Source organism: Myodes glareolus, chromosome 21 (genome assembly GCF_982192425.1).
Source record: "Myodes glareolus chromosome 21, mMyoGla1.1, whole genome shotgun sequence".
In the NCBI taxonomy this organism is placed as follows: Eukaryota; Metazoa; Chordata; class Mammalia; order Rodentia; family Cricetidae; genus Myodes; species Myodes glareolus.
Window position 1 is genome coordinate 21,366,054 of NC_142046.1, and position 22,124 is coordinate 21,388,177.

Consider the following 22,124-nt stretch of genomic DNA (forward strand, 5'->3'; position numbering starts at 1 on the left):
GACTAGTGCTGGTGGCAGGTAGGACAAGGACCTCAGAGCTGTCATGTACCTATTCACATGCTCCTAGATCCTTGCCCTAAGCTCCAACCCCTTGTCTGACTTGCTCATTCCTGTGTGTGTGAAACCGGAAAGAAGCATGCGGTGAGAGCCCAGTGAACAGGCGTGTAGTAAGAAGAAACTTGCAGGTGACCGGTGTGGCCCTCGGCAGGACAGATGCTGGAGCGGAAGCAATCATTCCAGGGAGAGGCAAGGCCTAAGGAAGGCCAGAGATGCGCTGAGCTGTACGGTAGAGCACATGAGCTGTATACGGCGTACCCACACACACCTGCAGTCCGTCACACACGCTGGGAAGACAGTGCTGGAGAGTGGTGGCTTTTATCTCTTTAACCACCGGTTTCTCCGAGCTTCCTCTGAGGAAAACTTGATCTTGGCCCATTCTTGTTTCACTTGCCATGCCTACAGATGGGTCTGTCTTGCCAGCCCCTCCTTTGCTTCTCTGTAGAGTAGCCTGAGACTGAGCCCCGGGACCCCCTGGGATTTGGTCCACAGTTGGTGCCATCCATGCTGGCAGCCACATACCTCGTATCAGAATGCCACATACTTGGAATCATACAGCACACAGATTTTCAGGTTAACTTTTTAAAAAGAAAAGTTTTATCATCATGCACTTAAGGGGTTTTGTGGCTTGGTAGTTCATTTCTTACCACACTGAAGTTCCACTGTTGGGGTGTACCACAGCTGTCCGTGCACCTGCCAAGGGTGTTTCAGTTGCTTTCTGTTTTGGTGGTTATAAGCAGACATATGTGTTCAGGGTTCGTGTTGGTGTATTCCTGGGAGTGCACACTGGAGTGCACATCATTCCTGGAGCGATGGTGCCAGTGCCATGATTGTGAAGTTGTATGTGATAAGACTGTGTTGGGGTTTATGTGACCCTGCCAAACTGTCCTCAGTGTGGCGGTGCTAGCTACATTCCCATTAGCGGCGAGCGAAGCTCTCACTGCGTCACATCTTTCTGAACCTTGTGTTACCAGTGCTTTGGATTTTAGCTGTTCTAATGAAATGTGTAGCAGAGTTTGTTTACCTTGGCAACTTCCTAATGAGGTACGATTTTTATTATGGTTACTTGGCAACTGTGCAACTTCTTTGGTGAGATTTTTATTCAGGATTTTTTTGCCTATTTTTAAATTTCTTTGTTTAATAATTATTAATTTTCAAGATCCACACCTACACCTATGGATTTACTTATTTTGTGTGTGGATGTTTTGCCTGATGTAGGCTTTTGTCCCATGTGCATGCCTGGTGCTGGTGGAGTCAGAAGAGGGCTCCAGAGACCCTGTAACTGGAGATAGAGACAGTCATGAGCTGCCATGGGGGTGCTGGCTGCTGAGCCCAGGCCCTCTGCAAGAGCAGGAAATGCTCTTAACCATTGACCCGTCCTATAAATACTTTCTCCTGGTCTCTGGCTTAGATTAGTGGTGTCCGAATGCCTGATATATATATATATTCTTTTCCTGAGACAGGGTCTCACTCTGTAGCTCAGACACTGAACTTGGTCTTTGGAGTGCCAAAATTGCAAGTGTTCAGTACCAACTTTGTTCTATGTCTGGTGTTTGTGATTATCCCTTTTGGGGTTAATCTGAAGCCTGTCACTACTTCTGCTAGAAGAAAAAAACTCTAACTATTGATTTTTAAACTTTTTATATATTTATTATTTATCCTTTTTCTCTGACTCTTCAAATCAGGCATTAGTTTTAATGTCAATTCTATATGTTTTGTTTTCCCTAGTATATTATCAAAACTTCTATGAGTGAGTGTATTTCTCTTCCAAGTTTTTGATCTCTCAATAAATCTGATAGCGTTGGTGCAAACATCCAGGTTACTGGGGACCCTGGCCTTGTTTCGTCTGCACTGAGGTAAAAGTTCTGACTTGAGACCTATGTAGAAACATATGTTTCTAGTACACGTTAATTCCTATTTTAGTAGAATTTTTTGCCTGTCCACAAATTTGGTTAACTTTTATATGTGGAGATATATAGAAGTGGGCTTCAGATCTGGACCTGTCTATGCGATATCGGAATATACCTCAATTGGTCATTATTTATTAGCATTCTATTTTTCTGGTATAAAAATATGCCATTTTTTGGTATAAAAATAGAATGAACTAAATCTGATAAACAAATAAAAAAATGTAGCCACTGAAGGAGCCTGGGTCCTCTGAATGGAGACTTTTGTGTGGATTTTCACAAGATGGACAGTGAATTCCTGATAGGGAGACTTGGTGAATATGGTCTCTTTCCAGAGGTTGGGTGGTCAAGTAGCTGTAGGTCTTGGAGGTAACATCAAAGGTGGCCTTGGAGGGGTCGCCAAAGTAACAGTACAGCCCTAACTCAATGGTTCTCAACTTGTGGGTCGCAAAATATTTATATTATGATTCATAACAGTAGTAAAATTACAGTTATGAAGTAGCAAGGAAATAATTTTATGGTTGGGAGTCACTGCAGCGTGAGGAACTGCATTAAAGGGTCGCAGTGTTAGGAAGGTGAGGACCACTGGCCTAACTGGTGTGTAGCAGTCATCCGTGTTGGTTGGCAGCAGCAGCGATGATGCCAGTGGCTCTGGGGGCAGAGACGAGGCAACCAGCACAGAGACACAGTGTCTGTCACTACATGGGACGTCCAGTCTTGTTTCCCCAATAGCCTCTCCCCATAGGGATAATGAAAAGCTTTGGCCAAGGGGCCCCTTAAAAGATGCTGGCTACTCTCTCAGAGCGTTTCCCTCCAGCACCAGCATGATCATTAGGGTCCCCAGCAGTGGCACAAGCTTGTGAGGAGACTTTTGTGAAGTGGCTGGTGGTGATTGGCAGCACCAGCTCAGCCCAGCTCGTGTCTGTGGTGTTCCTCTAGGCAAGAGGGGCCGCCGTGGGGCCACTCTTTCCTCTCTCACTGTGTACAGAAGTCACACAGGTGAAGCCTAGTGTGATTGCGCAGATTAAGACAGTCGTACTTACATTGAAATGCGCTGTTGGATTCTATTATTCTTTTCCTAAGATTTTGATTTGATTCTTTAAAGGGAGGTGTGTACGGTGGTTTTATCATCCTGGGTTTAAGCATCGAAAGGTTGGGTTATTAATGCCATATAGCCACATCATACTCACCCTCAGTACTCCATTCCTGAAAATTAGATGGTCCAACTGCAGCCGTTTTTAAAAAAATTGTATTTTGTCTTCTTGGTGTTAAGGACCAAACCTAGGGCCTTTCATGTGTCAGACAAGGAATTCTTTACCATTCTCATTAAAATAGTTTTTAAAAATTACCATGTTGCCTGCTAAGTGAACCCTGCAGTTTCATAAAATATGGTGAAAAGGCTTCCAGGTCAAGAAGTATCATGTTAGGGCATAACACGTAAATTTTGCCGACCACTGGTTAAAATAGCAATTATTAAGGATTTGGGTACATCTCTTTCAAAAACATTCTGCCCGATTCTGATAATCTGCCACTGGAATTTGGACTGCTTCCTGTGAGGTTTTTCTCTGCATTACTCTGTTAAAAACATTTTATGATGTTCGGGGTGGGCATTTCCTTCCACATGAACATCAGGCAGTAACGATGACAACCTTGTAGTGACACCGTTTCCTAGAATGCTGGGCATCATAAAAGGGGAGGATGTGGACTGGGGAGCCGGCCTGTGGAATGTTATTAGTTCATAAGAAGAATTGGAGTGTTTTGCTGGTCATTGCTGTGGCATACTCTTTAAGTGTTTGGTAGAATTTTGTAAAGCTATCTTATAGGCTTACATAACAGTAGTAGATCTTTGTATACTAGTCTGTTTATCGTCTCTTGAGATGAGTTTAGTGAATTATATTTTCCTTTTAAAAATTACTCAATTTAGGGACTAGGGATATGGATAATTTGGTAGAGTTTGTCCCGCAAGTGTGAGGACATTAGTTTACATCCCGTGTATGATGGCAGGTCCAGCAGTGCCTGTAAGCTCAGGACTGGCAGAAGATAATCCTGGGGCTTTCTGCCAGTCAAGCTAGCTCACTAGTAAACTCCAGGTTCAGAGAAACTGTCTCCCCAAATGAGGTGGAGAGAGAGGAAGGAAGATGCCCACTATTGACCGGTGGTCTCCATATGCACGCCTTTACACATGTGTACGCATACATGTGTACACACCAAACAGTATGTTTAGTCTAAGGTTTTTAACTTATTTACATAAGCATTGGCTTAAGTTCTTTCTTTTCTTTTGATTTTTGTTTGTTTGTTTTCAAACAGGGTTTCTCTGTGTACCCTTCCTGTCCTGGAACTCTCTTTGTAGACCAGGCTGGCCTCGAACTCACAGAGATCCTCCTGCCTTTGCCTCTACAGTGCTGGGATTAAAGGCATGCGCCACCACCATCTGGCCTTAAGTTCTTTTTCTTTAATTTCCTTCTTGTTCAATATTTTTTCCCTCTTATCATTTTTAGAATTCTGAGCATTTCTGTGATTTCTCTTTTATTCCCTTGATTAGATTAGATTAGTTGGTGGCTTGTATACTTTGTAATCATTATAAAATAAAAATTAATATTATAATTCATTTGTTATTTCTACCATAATTTGTTGTAAAAATTGTTTTCCATTTTGTCATTAATCTTCCTCTTTTTTGTTTTATTTTGTGGTTGTTACTTTTCTAACTTCCTAAGTTACTCAATCTTGACGTATTTTACCTCAAACATGTATTTGTAAATTCCTTCCAAAGTCTCTACATAAAAGTCACAAATGAATAATTTAATTTTTCACGTTTTATTAATTCTTTTTTCATGTCCTGGTTGTGATATTCAGTGCTACAATTTCTAAAGCTCACATTTCTCCTACCTTAGCCTTCCAGGGCTGGGATTGTAGACCGACATACCACAATCAATTTTAGTTTTCTTTTTCATAGTGTCCTTGTCTGGTTTGGGTACCCAAAGTAAAAGTGGACCCATAAAATGTTTTGGATCTAATGGGATTATTCCCTCTGCTAATTTCTGGAGTAAATTATGTTGAACAGGGTACTAATTAACTATCCTTTAAGTATTTGGTAGAAATTATCCAACTAACATTTTCATCTGAGTTTAAGTTAGTACCTACTGGGTTATGTTACTGGTTTCATATTGGATGACTTCTTTCTACTTTTGCTATCATTGAAGTTGCTAATTTTATGTGTGTATAGTAGGCCATAGTTGTCCCTTCTTATCCTTGTGATGTCTTCAGATTCCTACCGTGTGCCTTTGATGGACGTGTATTGTCCTCTTTTCTTTCAAGTTTGTTAGGTTTTGTTCCATGGCCCAGGATGTAGGCCATAACAGATGTTTGTGGTAGTTGGGAAAGAATATGTGTTCTGCTGTTACTGGGTGGAATGCTGTGTAAGGGCCAGCTCCATCCTGTTGGTTGGCCTTTCTGTGTTTGTCAGTTGTTGAGAAAAGGATGCTCAGATCTCTGTAGCTAACGCTGGATCCAACCTTCCTTTCCTTTCACACTGTAAGCTGTTACTCTCACGTTTGTGAATTGCTGTTAGATACAAACACATTTGTGGTTTGTCCTTCTGGTGCAGCAGCCTTTTTGTCACCGTGTTATGCCTTTCCCTGACCTGGTAACTTTCCTTGGTTTGAAGTCTATCTTATCTTGTAGTAATATCTTTGCTATTTTAAATTAATATTTGCATAGTTGATCATTTTTACCTTTCCATTTCAAACGAGTTGTACAGTTGTATTCGAAGTGATTGTCTTCTGGACAGCATGTGGTTGGGTCATGGTTTAATTCACTGTAAATTCTTTTATTTGGCATTATAACATCTACATTATTGTAGTTGTTGGTAAGATTAGAGCTTAAGATTATTATCCTAATTTTTGTTTTTTGTTTAGTCTCTTTGATTTTTTATTTCTCTAGTTTATTTTTTCTGCCTCTCTTGGAGGCAGGAAATGTATTTTAAAGTCCAATTTGATTTGTCTTTAGTACTTTCAAGTGTCTATTGTATATGGTAATTGCTTTAGTTATTTTATTATATAACTTACCTTAGTTTACTCATTCTGCCAGTTTGAATACAGTATAAAATTTCTCTATATATACCCCCTCTCATTTATGATATAGTATTCTTAAATTTTTCCTCTGCACAAGCTAAGAATATCAGCAGAATGTGTTTGAATTTTTATTTCAGCTGTCAACATAACATAGAAGCTGAAGAGAAGAAGGGAACTGTTATATTTTATCATTTTTCTCTTATTATTCCGTCTTCCTTTCTGGTATTCTATATTCTCTCATAAGTTGTCTTTGTGTGGAAGGCTTTCTTTAGCTATTCTTTGGGGATAGATCTGCAGGTGACAGATTCTCTTTAATTTCCTCATCCAAGAATGTCTTGATGTTCCCTTCGTTCCTGAAGGATATTTTCCCTGGGTCTAGAATTCTGGGTTGACAGTTCTTTTTTTTTCAGCACTTGAAAAAAACGTGTGCCTCTTCTGAGCCCATGGTTTCTGATGAGAAATCCACTGTCATTCGAGTTGTTTTCTCCCTATAGGTAAGATGCTGTTTCTCTCTCGCTCCTTCAAGGGGTTTTTTTTGTCTCTATATTTCAGAAGTTTGAGTACAATATATTTGGATGTGGACTTCTTCAAATTTATCCTGTTTGGGGTTTGCTCAACTTCTTGAATCTGTAGGTTAATGTCTTTTGCAAAATTTGGAACTATTTCATCTTTTATTGTCTTTGGAGTGCCTCCACAGTTCTGCTTTTCCCTTTTCTCATTCTCAGACTCTGGTGGTATGAATGCTCAATCTTTGGCTGTGCACCCAAAGGCTCTTGGGCTCTATTGGTTTCTTTCTTTCTTTTTTTTTTAATTTTTCTGTTTTTTGTTTTTCCAGTATGTTTTCTCCCTGTTAATCAGGTTGGGTAATCTCTATTTTCTTCTAGTTTGTGGATTCTTTCCTCTGTGTCCTCCATTCTACAGTTGAGCCTGTCCTGTCTGTCAAGTTTATCATTTTAGTTACTATGTTTTTTAATTATAAAGTCCTTGCTTGGTTCTTCAGGTCTTCTGTTTCTTTGCTGAGATTTTCTACTTTTTGTTTGCTTCAAGTTTTTTTTTTTGTTTGTTTGTTGTTTTTTAATTGTCTGTTAAGAATTTCTGGGATGTTGTTTTAAAGTCTTTGTCAGATAGACTTAACATCCATTTTCTTGGGGCCCATTGGTTGTTTTTTGTTTTGTTTTTGTTTTTTTCAGGTTGATTTCCTGGTTCTTGGTATGACAAGTAATTATTTTATTGAAACATAGCTACTTTGAAACTATATCCTGAGCCTCTGAGTCTTGTTTAGATCTTCCGCTTTGGCTTGTCTGCTGGGATGTTCTCAAGGAGGAAAGTGGACTGCCGTGTTAGCCCCGGGTGAGGTAGGGAAGTAGATTTTGGCTTGGCTGCTATGGGCATCAGTGATAAACACCCTTCACTTTTGTTGGCCTAAGGTGAGTGTACCAGCTCCCCAGCAGGTCTCTGCTGCTCCTATGTGACTCCTGTGCACAGCAGGGTGGACCTGATTACCACTGGCTGATGGTGTATGTAACTTCTGGCTTTCTACTATCACTCCACTCCAACTCCAGCCGGGGCTTTGGGTTGCTTCCAGGCAGTGAAGGTAAAGATTTAGGCTCCTTCCTCAGCCTGTGCTGGTGTGAGTAGAGCTAGGACTACCATTTTGTTTTGTTTTGTTTCTGTTGAGTTTGACTGTAGTAGAGCGATTGCTGCCTGTAAGACCTGGTTTGCTAGGTAGGCTTGTTTCTTAGTCCTTTCGCTGGGACTTTTTCAGGTCTGTGCCCATTGGTGTTTATGAGTTCCAAGCCAAGTCCAGATAGATGAGGCAGACAATAAAACCCAGAAGAGGCAGCGTTCTTATTGTGCTGCTCCTGGGTTCCAAGGTCCCATAGCCAGCCTTCGTTTTCTTCCTACTTTAAAATCTCTCTTTGTTTATCCTGATGTGATTCCCAAGGATCATGTCTGTCCGGGTGTGCTTCACCGGATGGAGAGGGGAGGATACTTTAACTCCATCTTTCCAGAAGGTCACATCTTGAGTTAAGTTCTATATGTGGCATAAGGTAAAGATTAAGGATCTCTCCTGGCCCCAGGGCCTTGCTGAATCTCCAATTGCTCCATTACCATTTGTTAAAAAAGGACTGCCCCTTTTCTATTAAATGACTTTGGCACTTGTGTTGAAAGTCAATTGGTAGATGATAGCGAATTTCAGGAAAAACTTCTGGAATTGCATTTTTAGTGATTAGTTCTGTTGCAGTGTTTTGTATATTAGACATTCTAGTTCTTTCTGGGTTTGCCTGCCTCCTGCATCGTTTTCAAATCCCTTTTAAAACATATTCCTTATTTAATATGTGTAAAATGCATCTCTTGATGCATTTTAGTACACTGTTTTCACTTGCAGTACTTGCAGCCCCTGCTCCTCTGTGGGCTCCCTGTAATTTCTGAAGTGGTTTAAATTCATTGTTTAGTTTGATTATTTTTCTCACTGTCCTGAATTTGGTGAGCTGCCATCTCATCTCTCAGGTCTCCACCGATCTCCCCTGGGACTGTTAGGTCTGTGGCACTTCTCATTGGCAGTTGGCTTGTGCCATTATATTCATTATTTCGCGTGAGAGTTGTTTTAACTTTCTCCGTCATTACAGGTGTGTGTGTGGTTGTAATACTTTCATTAAATAGTTTCCGTTTTCTTATTATAGGAGCCGTGCGTATTGGAGACGTTTCAGATGAGGGTGCAGTAAAGGCCGTCGTGGTGGTGCTGGTTTTCTTTCTTTCCTAGCAGCTGCATTTGGTTCTGTGGAGCACATGCTAGCAATGTGGGACAGTGGCTTTGCTTTCTAGTTCAACAGGTTCCTTTTCTATTGACGCAGTGGAATGCAGCATCTTTGTCAGAATTTGGGGTAGGGCTCTTCATTATTCTAGCACTCAGTACACCAAATACCTCAGTTGCGCCCTTGACCTCAGCCCCCTGAAACCACCAGCATACAGTGGCTCGCTCCCTCTTTGTGGTGATTCTTATCTTCAGTAGCAGGGTCCAGGTGACTTCTTTCAGGCCCAGGCACTTACCAAGTCCCCTACTTTTAAGTTCCCAGGTGCAGTGGTCTGATTCACCTGGCCTCAGACCTATTCTTATTATTATTTGTTAAGGATGGCACCTCTCTTCTAGGGCAGGCATCAAGTGATGTCTGAATCTCACATCACCAGGACTCTAATACAGCCTCCTTCCCCCGGTCTCTGCCTGTTTCTTCAGTTCTCAGTATATCTTCCCATTTCCTGTTAGAGTCCAGACTAAATTGTTGCCTAAACCCTACTAGTCCGCGTTCACCACCCCCCCACTACGCACACGCACACGCGCGCGCACACACACACACACACACACACACACACACACACACACACACACTTTTTTCCCTAGCTGCTGTAGAGCCTGTCTGGGAATCCCTAACGGCCTCATCAGACTCCCAGGTTCCAGGAAAATGTAAGACACCAAGGAAGCTCACAAGCTCAGGTTGCCAGACTCTGGGACTCTAGAGGGTTCCTGGTGGCAACACATCTCCCATGCTTTTAGTAGGCATGCTGTAGCTAGATGTGCCCTTCCTTCCCTGCTTCTTAGGGACCTAAACATGCCTGCCCCGAATTCCCTGCCCTCCCTGTGCCCCCATGAACCTGAAGACAGCCTAACTTCGTGAAGTCTCCCGCTCCTCTGAGTCTTACAGGAACCCTGACTCTGCTTCACGGGCCTGGACTCCTTCGCAGCCCCTGCCATGGCAGCCGTTACTCTGGGCAATGGGGCCTGACCTCTGCTCAGAGCCCCACTGTGCTCCCCACCGTGCTGCTGTTCTGTCTGCTGCTCGTGGCGTTCATAAGTCAGCCTCGGTTCTTCCCTTGAGCTCAAACCAAGACTGTTCACTTCTGTGTCCAAGTTCATAGTTTTTTGGTTTTGTTTGTTTTTAGATCTCCTTTATGTGAGAGATGTCAGGTAGGGACGACTTTGTTCTCTTTCCTTATTGACCGTACAGTTTGTGAAGGACACAGGGAGAAATGGAAGTGTAGAGGCTGCCCCATCTGTGCAGAGCAGTCTCCTGCTCCTCGGCTGTATTTATTTTATATGCAAACAAGTGTTCTACCACTGACCTACACCTTCAGAATTCTTTACCTTTTCTTTTGAGATAGAATCCGAGGACTTACCAAGTGGTCTGGGCTGGCATTGACCACTCTTGAACTTGGGATTCTCCTTTTTCAATCTCCTGATATCTGTGATTTCAGGCCTGGGCCACCAGCAGCCCTGTCTGTATTCCTGATGTCCCTCCCCCCATCCTTCTGAGCCCTTTCTTTCTCTATAGTCTCTGCTTAAGTCACTGTCGTGGTCTTCCCCGCTGTCTTTGTTCTGAGCATGTTAGTTACTGCTCTTACCAGCTCCCTTTTTTCCCTGCCTTGTAATCTCCTTTCTCCATGTTTCCTTTTGATGTCCTCCGCTCACAATATTTGGGCTTTTCTACTTTGTGCATTTTAAGCTTTAGATTTCGCTCGTAAGGATTCTTTTGATTATATATACAAGCTTTTGAAGCCTGTTTTTGTTTTAAGCCTGCCTTTCAAGTTTCATTGTTCTTTATCTGATTCATCAGTGTGGTTTGAATTTCCAAATAGTGATGCTTTCTCTCAGGGGTGCCCAACCTGTGGCAGTGGCTTAAGATAGCAATGAACATGACCCAACTAGAAATTGTAAACAGCACTTAGATCGAGATGAGGCTTTTGTGGGGAGGGGGACCCAGCCGTACAGTTCTGGGCTGTGAACTGTGTAGACGGGTGTGCTGCCTTTGTAAAGGATTGGCTGATCCTGAACGCCTCTACCTGGTATTTTTCACCTTTTGTTTGCTGGGCTCCTTATTCCTTCTTAGCTTTCATTACTTCTGTATTTCAGGTTGTGTTGTAGGCTTCTTCCCCCTCCCCTCTTCTGCTGGAAGAACACATTTCCTAACTTTTTTTTTTTTTAAATGGAGTTTGGCAGTGGAAATTTCTCTGGATAACCTGTATTCTGGCATTGTTGTGAAAAGTTTTTTTCCTTTGTGTGGAATTCTAGCTGCTGGTTATTTTCTCTTCCTATTGGGACAGTTACTCCATTGTCCTCTGCCTCCTGTTCTGTTCAGAAGCCAGTTGTTAATTCAAATTATTGTTCCTTTGTATGGCTCTGTCATCTATCTATGGTTGCTAAAATAAAACCCTTTTTATTTTGGAAAATTGAAATGTATGAAAAGTAGAGACAGGGTATAATGAGCCCCCGCGTCCCGTTCCTCGCCCTCAGCGCTCTCTCTGCCGGCCTCGTTCCAGTTGCTTCTTGTTTGCCTGTATCGTGTTCAGAATAATCATGCCAGTAGGCATCGCAATTAGGGGTTTAAAATAATCATAGTAGCTTTATGGCACTGAATGCTGATAGTAATTCCTTTATGATGCTCATTACACATTCCAAGTTCAAGTCATACAGTTGTCTCAGAAATAACTTTTTATGTGGTTTTCTTTGAATCATTATCCAGACAAGGTTCATTCATTGGATACTTATTTATTTATTTATTTATTTATTTATTTATTGGTAAGTCTGCCTAAACTTCTACCCTACTAAGCATCTCTCTGGTTTCCCTTGTTTATCCGCTGGGTGGAACTCCCCGTAAGCGGGAGCTGGTTGATCGTATCAGGTGTCTGTCACGTGGTACCTGTCTCTGCCTGCACCACACTGCTGACTGACGGGGGTAGACAGGGCTTCCAGACCACAGTTCCTCTGAAACTGTCTTGTTGGCAACTGTGTCGTGTTTTAGGAGGTTTGGTAGCCTCTTTGGCCTCTACCCGGTAGATGCCATTGCTATTCTGTGAGAATCAAAAAATGTCGTTAGATCTCTGATATCTCCGCGTCTAGAGACCTAATGGGGAAAAGCGCTCCCTGACGACAGGCTGGCCCAGGGCGGCGTCACACCTGCTGCGTCACGCCTGCTGTCACCGTGGGTGATGTAAGAATGGAACGGTGGGTTAAGACGAAGCTCTTCCTTGTAAAATTCCCCATCAGCCTTTCCCAATAGCTCCAGTGACAAGGATGATTGTGACTTGACATGCGACTTCAGTAAAGGTCACTAATTTCCATTACATCTTCTGTATTCATTGTTGTGACTTTCACGGGGAGATAGATCATTGCTCATGAAATATTTGGTTACCTGGAAATATGTTTTGTGTTTGTGCTGAGAAAGAGCGTGCTTATTTGTGTTCACTTACTTATAAAATCTCCAAGTAACAAATCTGGATCTTAGCAACTAATCCAAATCAATGAGAAATATAGTATTATTTTGAAATTTTAGATTTTAGTGTATTTGATGTGTTGTGAGGTTTTTGACATTCTCGTTGCTCTTGTTGCTTCAGGTTTTCCCATTTTGGCCTACGGAGTTCCTTTATGTTGAACTTTTGCCCTTCTCACACACTGAGGACATCTTTACAGATTCCTCATTCTCCTGTGTAACATATTCCAAGGGCCATTTTGTACGTCTCTCTCAGAAAACCATGTATTGAACACTGCCGCTATGGCCAGATTCCCCTTCCCTTCAGTGAGAGTCCCTTAAGTTCCTTAAGGCTGCTAAGAACTGTGAGAATGTGTGGGTGCTCCCCTCCCTAGGGTAGCCCTGGGCCAGTGAAGAAAGGTCTTGCATATTATGCGCACCAAGCCCTGGGGCTGCAGGCCAGGGTTACCTGCAGGGTTACTTGAGAGCCCAGAATGCTGGACTCATCTGAAATTGCACCCCTGCTTGGTCCCTTTAGATCTCTGTCCATTTTCACTTCCTTCTGGTTGCTTCTCTGGACCCTCACACAGATGCCACAGTGATAAATCGTGACCTATGACCTTTGCTTTTGAGTCAGTCTCAGTCATATTCTCCAGCTCCTTCTGTGGCGTTGGGAACGGAATCTAGGGCCTCACGCGTGTTAGACAAACTCTGCCTCTGAGCTGTACCCCAAACCTGCTCCTGGCTTCTTTCATAACTGTTAGACTTTAGTGTTTAGCGTTGTTGTTGTTGTTTATTTGTTGTATGTTTTGAGAAACATGTCACAAGTATGCCGTCCTTACAGTTCAAACATATTATAAGATTTATTTCTGACTTCTTTAGTTTTGTATTCTCATTTCTTTTATCCTGAAAATTTTGTCTTTTTACTTTGTTTATTCTTTTTTTCCAGAATGTTATTTTTTGGTTTTTGTTTTTTATCTTTTTAAAAAATTCTCTCTCTCTCTCTCTCTCTCTCTCTCTCTCTCTCTCTCTCTCTCTGTGTGTGTGTGTGTGTGTGTGTGTGTGTGTGTGTGTGTGTGTGCCTGAGAGCTAGTGTCCTTGGATGCCAGAGGAGGACATTGTATACCCCTGGACCAGAGTTACAGGCAGTTGTGAGCCACCTGACTGAGTGTTGGAAACTGAACCTGGGTCCTCTTTCTTAACTGCTGAGTCACTCTCCAGGCTCAAAGACAGTGGTCACCCAGGGAATGATGAGAGTGAAGAAATTGTCTTCTCCAGGGAAGAGCTCACCACCTGGTTAGCCGATGCCAGGTGGTCAGCCCCGAAAACACACGTACATAACATTATATAGACTGAGCAGGTTAAGAATGTAGTTGTGTGTATGTATACATATATGCTGTAATATCAATTAATGAAAAAAGGTCATACATTTGAAAGAGAGCAATGAGGGGCATCAGGGCAGGGTCTGGAGGGAGGGAAAAGATTAGGGAGAAATGATGTAATTACATTACAATCTCCAAAATAAATAGAATTTTTAATTTTTTTCTTTTGCTAATCTTTTGTTCCTTTATAAAAATTTAGGCAGTTTTAATCTGGTGACCATGTTAAGCCACAGAAGTGCAAATAAATGCTCTCCTTACTCTCCTTACTGATAGAAGTATTTCTTTGAACTAAACTGCAGGATTTGTGAGCATGTGTTCAGACACATGCACACACTTTTCGAGATAGAATCTTACCACGCTGGTCTCTAATTCTCCCTGCAGCGCGGCTGTCTCACAGTTGAGGTGTAAGGAGCGAGCCTAACATGTCTGAGCCTACTTCCGCCTCTGAGCATGAGGACGGACACACATCACCATGCCTGGTCATTGTCACTGTCTCACTTTTGGTTGATGGGATCTTTAAAGTCCATGACACAGTTACCAAATGTGAAATTTTTATTTCAGTCTTTTTGATTGTTACTATGATTTCTAATTTAATTGTGCCATGATTAGGATATTGACCTGTGAAGCACAATTAGTAAAACCTCAGAGAGTGAAATTGGGGTTCAACCTGAAGATCCAAAATGCAAAACAGCCAGACACTGGCTCTTACTTTCACCTCAGTCTGAAATGGTGATCCTGCCTCCAGGAATCTCAGAATGAGATTGTGTCTGAGAGTTGTTTCCTCCCGTTTTATAATCCTCTCTATTTCTGGGATTAAAGGCATGTACCACCTGGTTTCCATGGCAACTAGTGTGGCTCTTGGGATTAAAGGTGTGTGTTAGCATTGCCTTGTCTGTAAGTCTGACCAGTGGGACTGTTTCACTCTCAGATCTTCAGGCAAGCTTTATTTATTAAAATACAATTGAAATGCCCCTACAGACCTGTATGATAAGTTCCCTTGAGGTTTGTTGATAACTCATTCTCCGAAAGCATAGCTCTTGGTTGTTTATATCTTAAACTATTTTTTTTTTGTAAGCACATGAGCATCAAGCAGTGACCTGTGTCCTGTTTTACTCAGCTTCCTTGTCATGGCTAGTCAGTGTTTGAGTCCTTTTTCAGGATCCCTTAAATTAGAAGTTGTTGTTGTTTATCTATAGGGACAATACTTAGATTTTCCAGTTTATTGGCATATTGCTTTTTTGCTGTAACATGATTTATGTTTTCCTGAAAATTCAACAGACCCCCTTGGAAAGGGGGGGGGTCCGTATAACTGCAAAGAACAGGAATGAAACAAGAATAATCTATAAACTACAGCAGGTTCCTTCTTCACGGCGTTCACACCGAGTGGAGACCAGTTAGAGCTCCTATTGCTGGGGCTCCTGCAGGCTGCAGGACTGGGTGGGGGCCGGGCGGGGGGCTTACTGCCAAGGGAGCCTGGTCTCTTCTGTCTGTGCTGCAGAGATGCCAATGGCTTTACTGTCTGTCTCCTTAGGGCTCTTCCCTGGGGACTCAGACACCAATGTCTTTAAACTCAGTCTCTCCATCCTCGTCTCTGTGAAACAGTGGTTTCTGCTGGAATTTCGTTGCTGAGTGTGGCAAATGGGAACTGGTTTCAGAGAACATATGGCTGAACACGTGGGCCCTTGTTTCTTCCTCCAGAGGAATCTGCTCTCATTCCTTGCGGCACTGATCTTGGTTTTTTCAGACAGACTGCACCTGTGTTTCCTCAGCCGTCACAGGGCCTGGGGGTGGCAGGGAACAAGTTCCAGAGTTTTATTGCTTGAAATTTTTTGGAGAAGATTCACTTTTCATTTCTCAGATTTTATATTTGTCGTCTTAAAAAAAAAATCTAAATCTGAAGTCATTGGTGATGCCAGTTGGTTGACTGCCATTTCTACCCTCTTGGTTGTGGTGGTGGCCTTGTTTCCTGTGTGTTCATTGGCATTCCTTTTTTTTTATTTCAAATGTGATTATTGTTCACCTTCCCTTTCTCGCCTGCAGTGTGTGAGGTCTTTACCTTCTACAAAGGACTCACTGGCTCCTCATTTTGATTCTAAGTCAGCATCTAACAAATGCCGTGCCAGATGTATAGGAAAACGGGCATAAATTATTTTAAAACTCTCTCAGTCTGTAGAGATTCTGTGTCCCACACGTGGTAAGGTTTCGTTAGGAGGACTTACATGTCCCCACCCCAGCAGCCCAGTCTTGCTCAGGGTAGCCACTTCTGGAATGTGATTTGATGAAGGAGGCCCTTTCTGCCCTGTCTTACAGTGAGTGCCATGCTTGGAGATCCCATTTCAGCACCCGTGGTCATTTCCCCACACAGCCATTCCTTAGGTCAGTCTAGATTTTGGCCTGGAGGAAGGAAAACCTCCTGAGTGGTAGCTGGGACCCAGCTCTTGGAGTCTGGCTCTCTTCCTGCCCCACCTACTCTGCAGCTGACTATTCTGCTGAGTGTCCTCTTTTTCAGGATTATATCGACTTGTTAGTAAGAAGTCTTGTTTAAATAACCCGCTTTCAAGAGTGGATTTGCACAGCCTGTGGAAGCTTGGTTTGCTCCCTCCTAACCCTGCCAGGGACCCCTCTCTGCTGTCTTTCACTCTGTCACTAATCGTCACTGCGTGCATGTATGTATACGTTTGTCATTTTTCCATGATTCTGTTATGGCAATCTTTTCTCAGTAGTAGTTCCAGCCAGGCTCTGGTGTCTTTATTTCATTTCTTTCTAGTAATTTAGTTCTTTGACTCCAGATTGGTTCTTTTCCTCCTTTACTTCTTCTTGGCTTTGCTGTATTTCTTAGGGAGGAGTTAAAGGCACAGCGTTAAAATACTTCTTTCTGAAAAGTATGTGCTCATTATGGAAGCCATTTCTAAATGTTAAAAGTGAAAATGTAGTTGTTGCCAGAAGCTGCTCATACCAGGTCTCCTTGTTCTGTGTCCCTACACAGTGCCTCTGTGGTGACAGGGCTCCTGTGGGTCAGCCAGCACGGTGCTCATGTCTCCCTCCTACCTCACTAGATCACATACCTCCGTGTCCTTCATGTATTTTTGTACATTGCCTGTGTTTGCAAGTCTTATAATTCTTCATCATTAAAGAACTTAACAGGTTCTCTCTACCCCCAGAGGTAATGTCGTATGAATTAGAATGTTGGAGGGTTAGTAAGTACTGCCAATTATTTTCTCAGAAGACGACGTAACTTACATCTTCGGCAGGAAAATTTGATGGTGTTTGTTTCAGTGCATGTGCTTTAAAGCACGTGCAGACGGGTGATTCTGGAGCCAACCCCTGTTCTGCTCTAGCTGTTCTCTCCTGCGTGGGAGTGGCCAGTGGTCAGGGAGAAGCTGGATTCTTTGGTCTCCACGGTGGACTTCGGCATGAGCACCTCCATTTTTGTTGCTTTTTAATATCATCTTTGGTTTTATGAGTAGTCTTTAAAAGGGCTAAAAAGGATTTGGCAGTGGGAGGTGGCTCAAGTCATTGCATTGCCTCCTTTGTTGTCACTGAGGTCTCAGCAACCCTGCTATCCACAAGAATTGAAACAATGCATTACTATAGCCAAAAATGAGGAACTGAGAGAATATATAGCTTACCTGAAAAGGATGTCACTCCAGGCCGTTATAACCTACAGGAGCTGAGTTTATGGGTACAAAGATGCTGGGCGCTGAGAGAGCAGAGGAGGGGACAGTGGAGAGGGAGCGGGGTGAGTGGAAGTCAGGGAGGAGCCCGAAGAACTGGGTCTACAAGTGGGGTGGCTGGCAAAACCTCTGTTCTCCAGAGCCCTTCAAGAGAAACCCCAGGTCAAGTGGAGCTAGACCTGGATGATGGGGCTCAGGGGTACCGCCAGGTGTATGGGTTCCCAGAAGTCCCCTGCCTTGCAGCCCAGAGATCTGCCAGGCAGAAAGAAGGGCTCCCTAGGCTCTGGGAGGCATTCGTGTCTGTATCAGGGGAGTGGGACCACCATGGCGTCTCTCACATGCAGTGTAGGAGGTGAGCAGGGCCTGCTCAGATGTATCCGGTCCTCCTCTCTCTCTTGTTTGATGGTGGATCATGTTCTGCTCAGTAAAGCATTGATCTTAGCCAAATATCTTTCTTGCCTGGGGACATGGTAGCCCACCTTACTTGTCCACGGTCTGGATCTGTAGAGACCCACGTGTTATGGCTTTACATGTGTACATCCCCTAATTTTGAGGCCCTGTGTCCCTGTAGGTGGTAATGTGGACCTGGAAGGCCAAGCAGAGGGCAAGAAGGAGGCAGAGGCTGACGATGTGCTAAGAAGAGGCCCCCGGCCCATCGTTCCATACAGCTCCATGTTCTGTCTCAGCCCCACCAACCTGTGAGTCTCCCCAGTGCCCATGGCCTGTGTCTCTGCCGTGAGTGTGTGAGCAGCTGGTCAGCATGTATGGGATACGCGCCTTGGAGAGACTAATTCTATACATTAATTGAACATCTTTGTCTTTGTTCTATAGATGAAGACACAGAAGCACAAAGTGCTGTGTCCTGTATAGACACACAGCCACGTAGTCTTGGTGGTGGGGGCTGGGTCAGGTGCCAGTTCCTCTCAGAGCCCATGCATCAACCTTCATCTCTGCCGTTGTGTTCATTGCCTCACACAAGAGCCTGTTTCTATGAGCACACAGCTCGTTCCATTCACCCTCCCTCTGCTGCCATTGTCCGTTCATTCCCACGGTGGTCATGACTTTCCATCCACTCACCATTTCGATACTTTGTTCACCTAAACATTCACATGCAAATGGCAGTGTATGTGCTGAAATTCGGTGACTTGTCTGTGTTTAAAGTGTGTGGTCTGGTGGGAAGGACAAGCAAGCAAGACGATGCAGTGACACATACAATACCGGATAGTGACAAGCACAAGAAAGAAACAAGCAGAGGTGGTGACGTCGGCTTCTGGTATCATTACAACTAGTGGAGTGGTCAGGTTGGGGCCTCAGAGGGAAGAATGAAGCAAACACTGGAGGAAGGGGAGGAAGAACTCTCTGAGTAGAAGGGAGAGGTTAAAGCCCTACAAAGTTTAGCTGGCCAGAGTGGGGTGGGCGGGGAAGAGGTCAGAAGGCAGGAGAGTGACTGTCACTGTTCAGCTGCACCTCTGCCCTCAGCTCTCTACACAGCTCTGCTCCTCAGTGCTCCCTTCTTTCCCCACCCTTTGTGTTTTCACTCAGCACCTGCTTACTGGGTGCTTACTCTGCTAGGTTCGCAGTTAGGAGTAAATGGTTACAGAGACGTCCCTTTCCCCTGCCTTCCTTGGAATGGCTGCGTTGGTGAGGCAGAGAGAAGTAAGATGAGAAGTTTCTGATGTTTTGGAGCAGACGGGAGAAGGCTGATGGAGTTGTCCTGAAGAGAGCAATGGCTCAGTGGAACATGAAGGGTGTCGTGAAGGATGTACTCGAATGAAGTGGAGAGGACATTTACGATGGTCCAGAAGTCAAAGGCTGCTAGTTGGACGGATGTAAAGAGAAGCTCACCTTGGGCTGTCTTGTGGAGGGTTGGGCACAGTGGGACCGATCTACTGCAGTCCAGTGCTGCCCACTGGTGGACGGATATGGAAAGGAGACAAGGGCCAGATAATGAGCTGTGACTTCGTAGTGAGAGGAGAGGCGTGGAAGTGAAGTGACGGGCGGGAATTTCAGATGCAGAATATGGTGATGGATTAGAAATAGATGGAAGGGAGGGATCCAGGCTCTATGAGTCCCCATTTGCTGACAAAAGGCCGGGAAACTAGTGAGACCAGAAGTGTTTGGGGGAGTCTGGCTGAGCTCTGGGGTTCTAGTTAGTGTTAGATCACACAGACGTAGGACATCTGGGGCAGCTCATGGCCAGGTGAGCTGGGAACGCAGCTGAACAGAGGAGCTGTAGCTGTGAGGTGGACAACTGAACTAGGAGAGGAGAGGGCTTGGTGGAGGGATAAAGGGCCAGCAGGCTGCCTGGCACGTGGGAAGAGTAGCTCTGTAGGACGGGCAAAGGGTTACAGAGGAAGAGGGGAGAAGTGGGTGCCTGAGAAGGCAGGCTTTTGACAGCAGACGTCCCTGGAGACATTATCTGGGGAAGGGACCTGGAGGGGTTGGTGGCAGGGGTAGACTTGTGGAGCCTGTTGGGGTGCTGGTGATAGTAGGAGAGATGTCTGTTCCACTTGCTAGGTCCACAGTTGTTTCTTGTCTGCTACATGGGTTCAGCCTTTGCCACCTGGCCAGGTGGCTGCTTCAGTGCTTGACAGCAGAGAAGAAGCTCCGGCTTCTTTATCTGTGCACTGCTCAGCGGGGACTGCTCACTGGAGTGGAGCTTCCTGTAACCAGGAACTTGGCTTTCTCATTTGATGCACAGGAATGTTGAAAACCAGACACACTTCCTGGTGAGCTGACGTGGGCAGCACACACACGGTGGCTTGTGCTCCTCACGGGCTCAGGCACTCTAGGCCAGCAGTGGCCTGCTTGCTGCCAGGCTGGTGACAGTGGCCTGCTTGCTGCCAGGCTGGTGACAGTGGCCTGCTTGCTGCCCGACTGGTGTACTAAAATGCTCTCTTCACAGACCACCTTCTCTACCTCACCCCTTTCTTTACACGGTCCATGAAGGGCCGGCTGGTTCCTATCCTCTGCTCTGGGGCTGCAGACAGAATATAACTGGGTGGAGGCAGCTGTGCTCCCACAGAATGCTCTTCACAGGCCTCAGGTCTGGCCTCGACCTGTATTTTGCTGATCCCTGACCTGAAATGCCTTTTCAGGAAACCCAGTCACAGTCACCTGGCTGCGGGCTCTTCCCCACAGAAATAAAGGGCAAAGCTCCATTCTGATGCTGCCTTGCTCTCCTGTGGTAGTCAATGAGCCCTTCTTGTGGGAGAGGTTGGTATACTCGGGTATTGGCTTTTGGTGACCTGAACCTTGTCCTTATAGGCTCCGTCGCTTCTGCCATTACATTGTGACCATGCGGTACTTCGAGATGGTGATTCTTGTGGTCATTGCCCTGAGCAGCATTGCCCTGGCTGCTGAGGATCCTGTGCGGACCGATTCATTCAGGAACAATGTGAGTGTCACTCTCCTGGGACACTGCGGGGTGCCGCTAGACATATTCCCAAGGTCCATGGGATGGAGTGGTGCTGGTGTCCTATTTTCCCTCAGACAACCTTCTTCCCTCTGGGGGTATTAGAACCAAAGATTTGGAAAAGCTTGTCTACTTTAGCCCTGGTCTTGGTAACATGCCAGTGTTGGCAGGGCAGCCACCAAAGGATCCTTTCCAGAGGGATGTCCTGACACTGTTGCCAACTGGTTCTGCTTAAAGACCTGGGGGGAAGCTGGGATCCTGCCACTGATCCTGGCTCCAGATCCGGGCCTGCCTAAACTAATCCTACCTTTGGTTCTAGGCTTTAAAGTACATGGATTACATCTTTACAGGCGTCTTCACCTTTGAAATGGTCATAAAGGTGAGATGTAGTGACCCCTGCAGCTTCCATGGAGGCATGTAATGTGTGCACCCAGGCATGTGTTCAGTTGGTCAATGTGCATGTGTACATGAAGTATTTTGATGACTTACATGCCAGGGTCCCCAGTGTCATGCTGTCCCATGAGATACTGCTAGGGTACTTTGGTCCTGGTGTTCTTGACTTCTGAGCACGGGGACTTTGGGCTTTACTAAAAGTGCATATGTATGTGGGGGGGTATGTGTGTGTACTTAGCCTCTTCTCCAAGGTTGCCACATAGCCACAGAGAAGGAGCCATATGACAAGGCACAGAATAAAGAAGACCTTAGAACTGGTTGGAGTACTGTTGGATGCTGCAGACTCAGTTTCTATAGGATCTAGAGATATCCTGTTAGGCTGAGAGCCCATCATGCCATTGCAGCTCCTACTCTCTTTCCAAGGGGCCCTGTGTCCGTGTCTGGCGCACACAGGTGTTCCTTCAGTGCAGTGAACTACACACATGTGCACATGCATCAGTGCAGCTGAAGGCACGTGTGCCCCGCATGCTCGCAGTCGGTTCAGAGAGACTGTGCACAGCACACTTACAAATGGTACTTATTACTTCTGCTGCTTGTGCACTTCCAGGCTGTGAGGAAGGGGCAAGCTCGCTCTGCACATAAGGATGTTGAAAAGCAAAGATTGTGTTATTTGCCAAAAGTCACTGTGGCAGAAATGGCTCGGATCACCGTGTTCTTTTCTCCTGAGTTTAACTTTCAGTTCTGGGCTGTGTGAGTTCTCGAAGGAGCATGTCTGTTGCTAGAGAGGTAGGGGATGATGAGACAGACTTCTTACCACAGCAGAGCTCCAGGAAAGCTTGGAACGTAGACAGGGACTCAAGACAGGTATAGCCTCTCTAGGGACACTGGAGTCAAGGCCCTATTGAAGCCATTTAAGAGTGTGAGCCAGGGACTGGAGAGATGGCTCAGCAATTAAGAGCACTGAGTGTTCTTCCAGAGGATGTA

General features: G+C 44.7%; 1 protein-coding gene across 4 annotated transcripts in view; it reads left to right on the top strand.

Annotated features, from left to right (window-relative positions):
- Positions 1–22,124, top strand: part of Cacna1b (calcium voltage-gated channel subunit alpha1 B) — a 162,143-nt gene that overhangs the window by 90,282 nt on the left and 49,737 nt on the right. For all 4 annotated transcript variants that reach the window (XM_087899911.1, XM_087899910.1, XM_087899909.1 and 1 more), the window contains 3 exons: positions 17,904–18,030; positions 20,600–20,729; positions 21,067–21,126. In XM_087899911.1, coding sequence (XP_087756037.1) covers positions 17,904–18,030; positions 20,600–20,729; positions 21,067–21,126 — 317 coding nt within the window. The remainder of the gene's footprint in view (positions 1–17,903; positions 18,031–20,599; positions 20,730–21,066; positions 21,127–22,124) is intronic.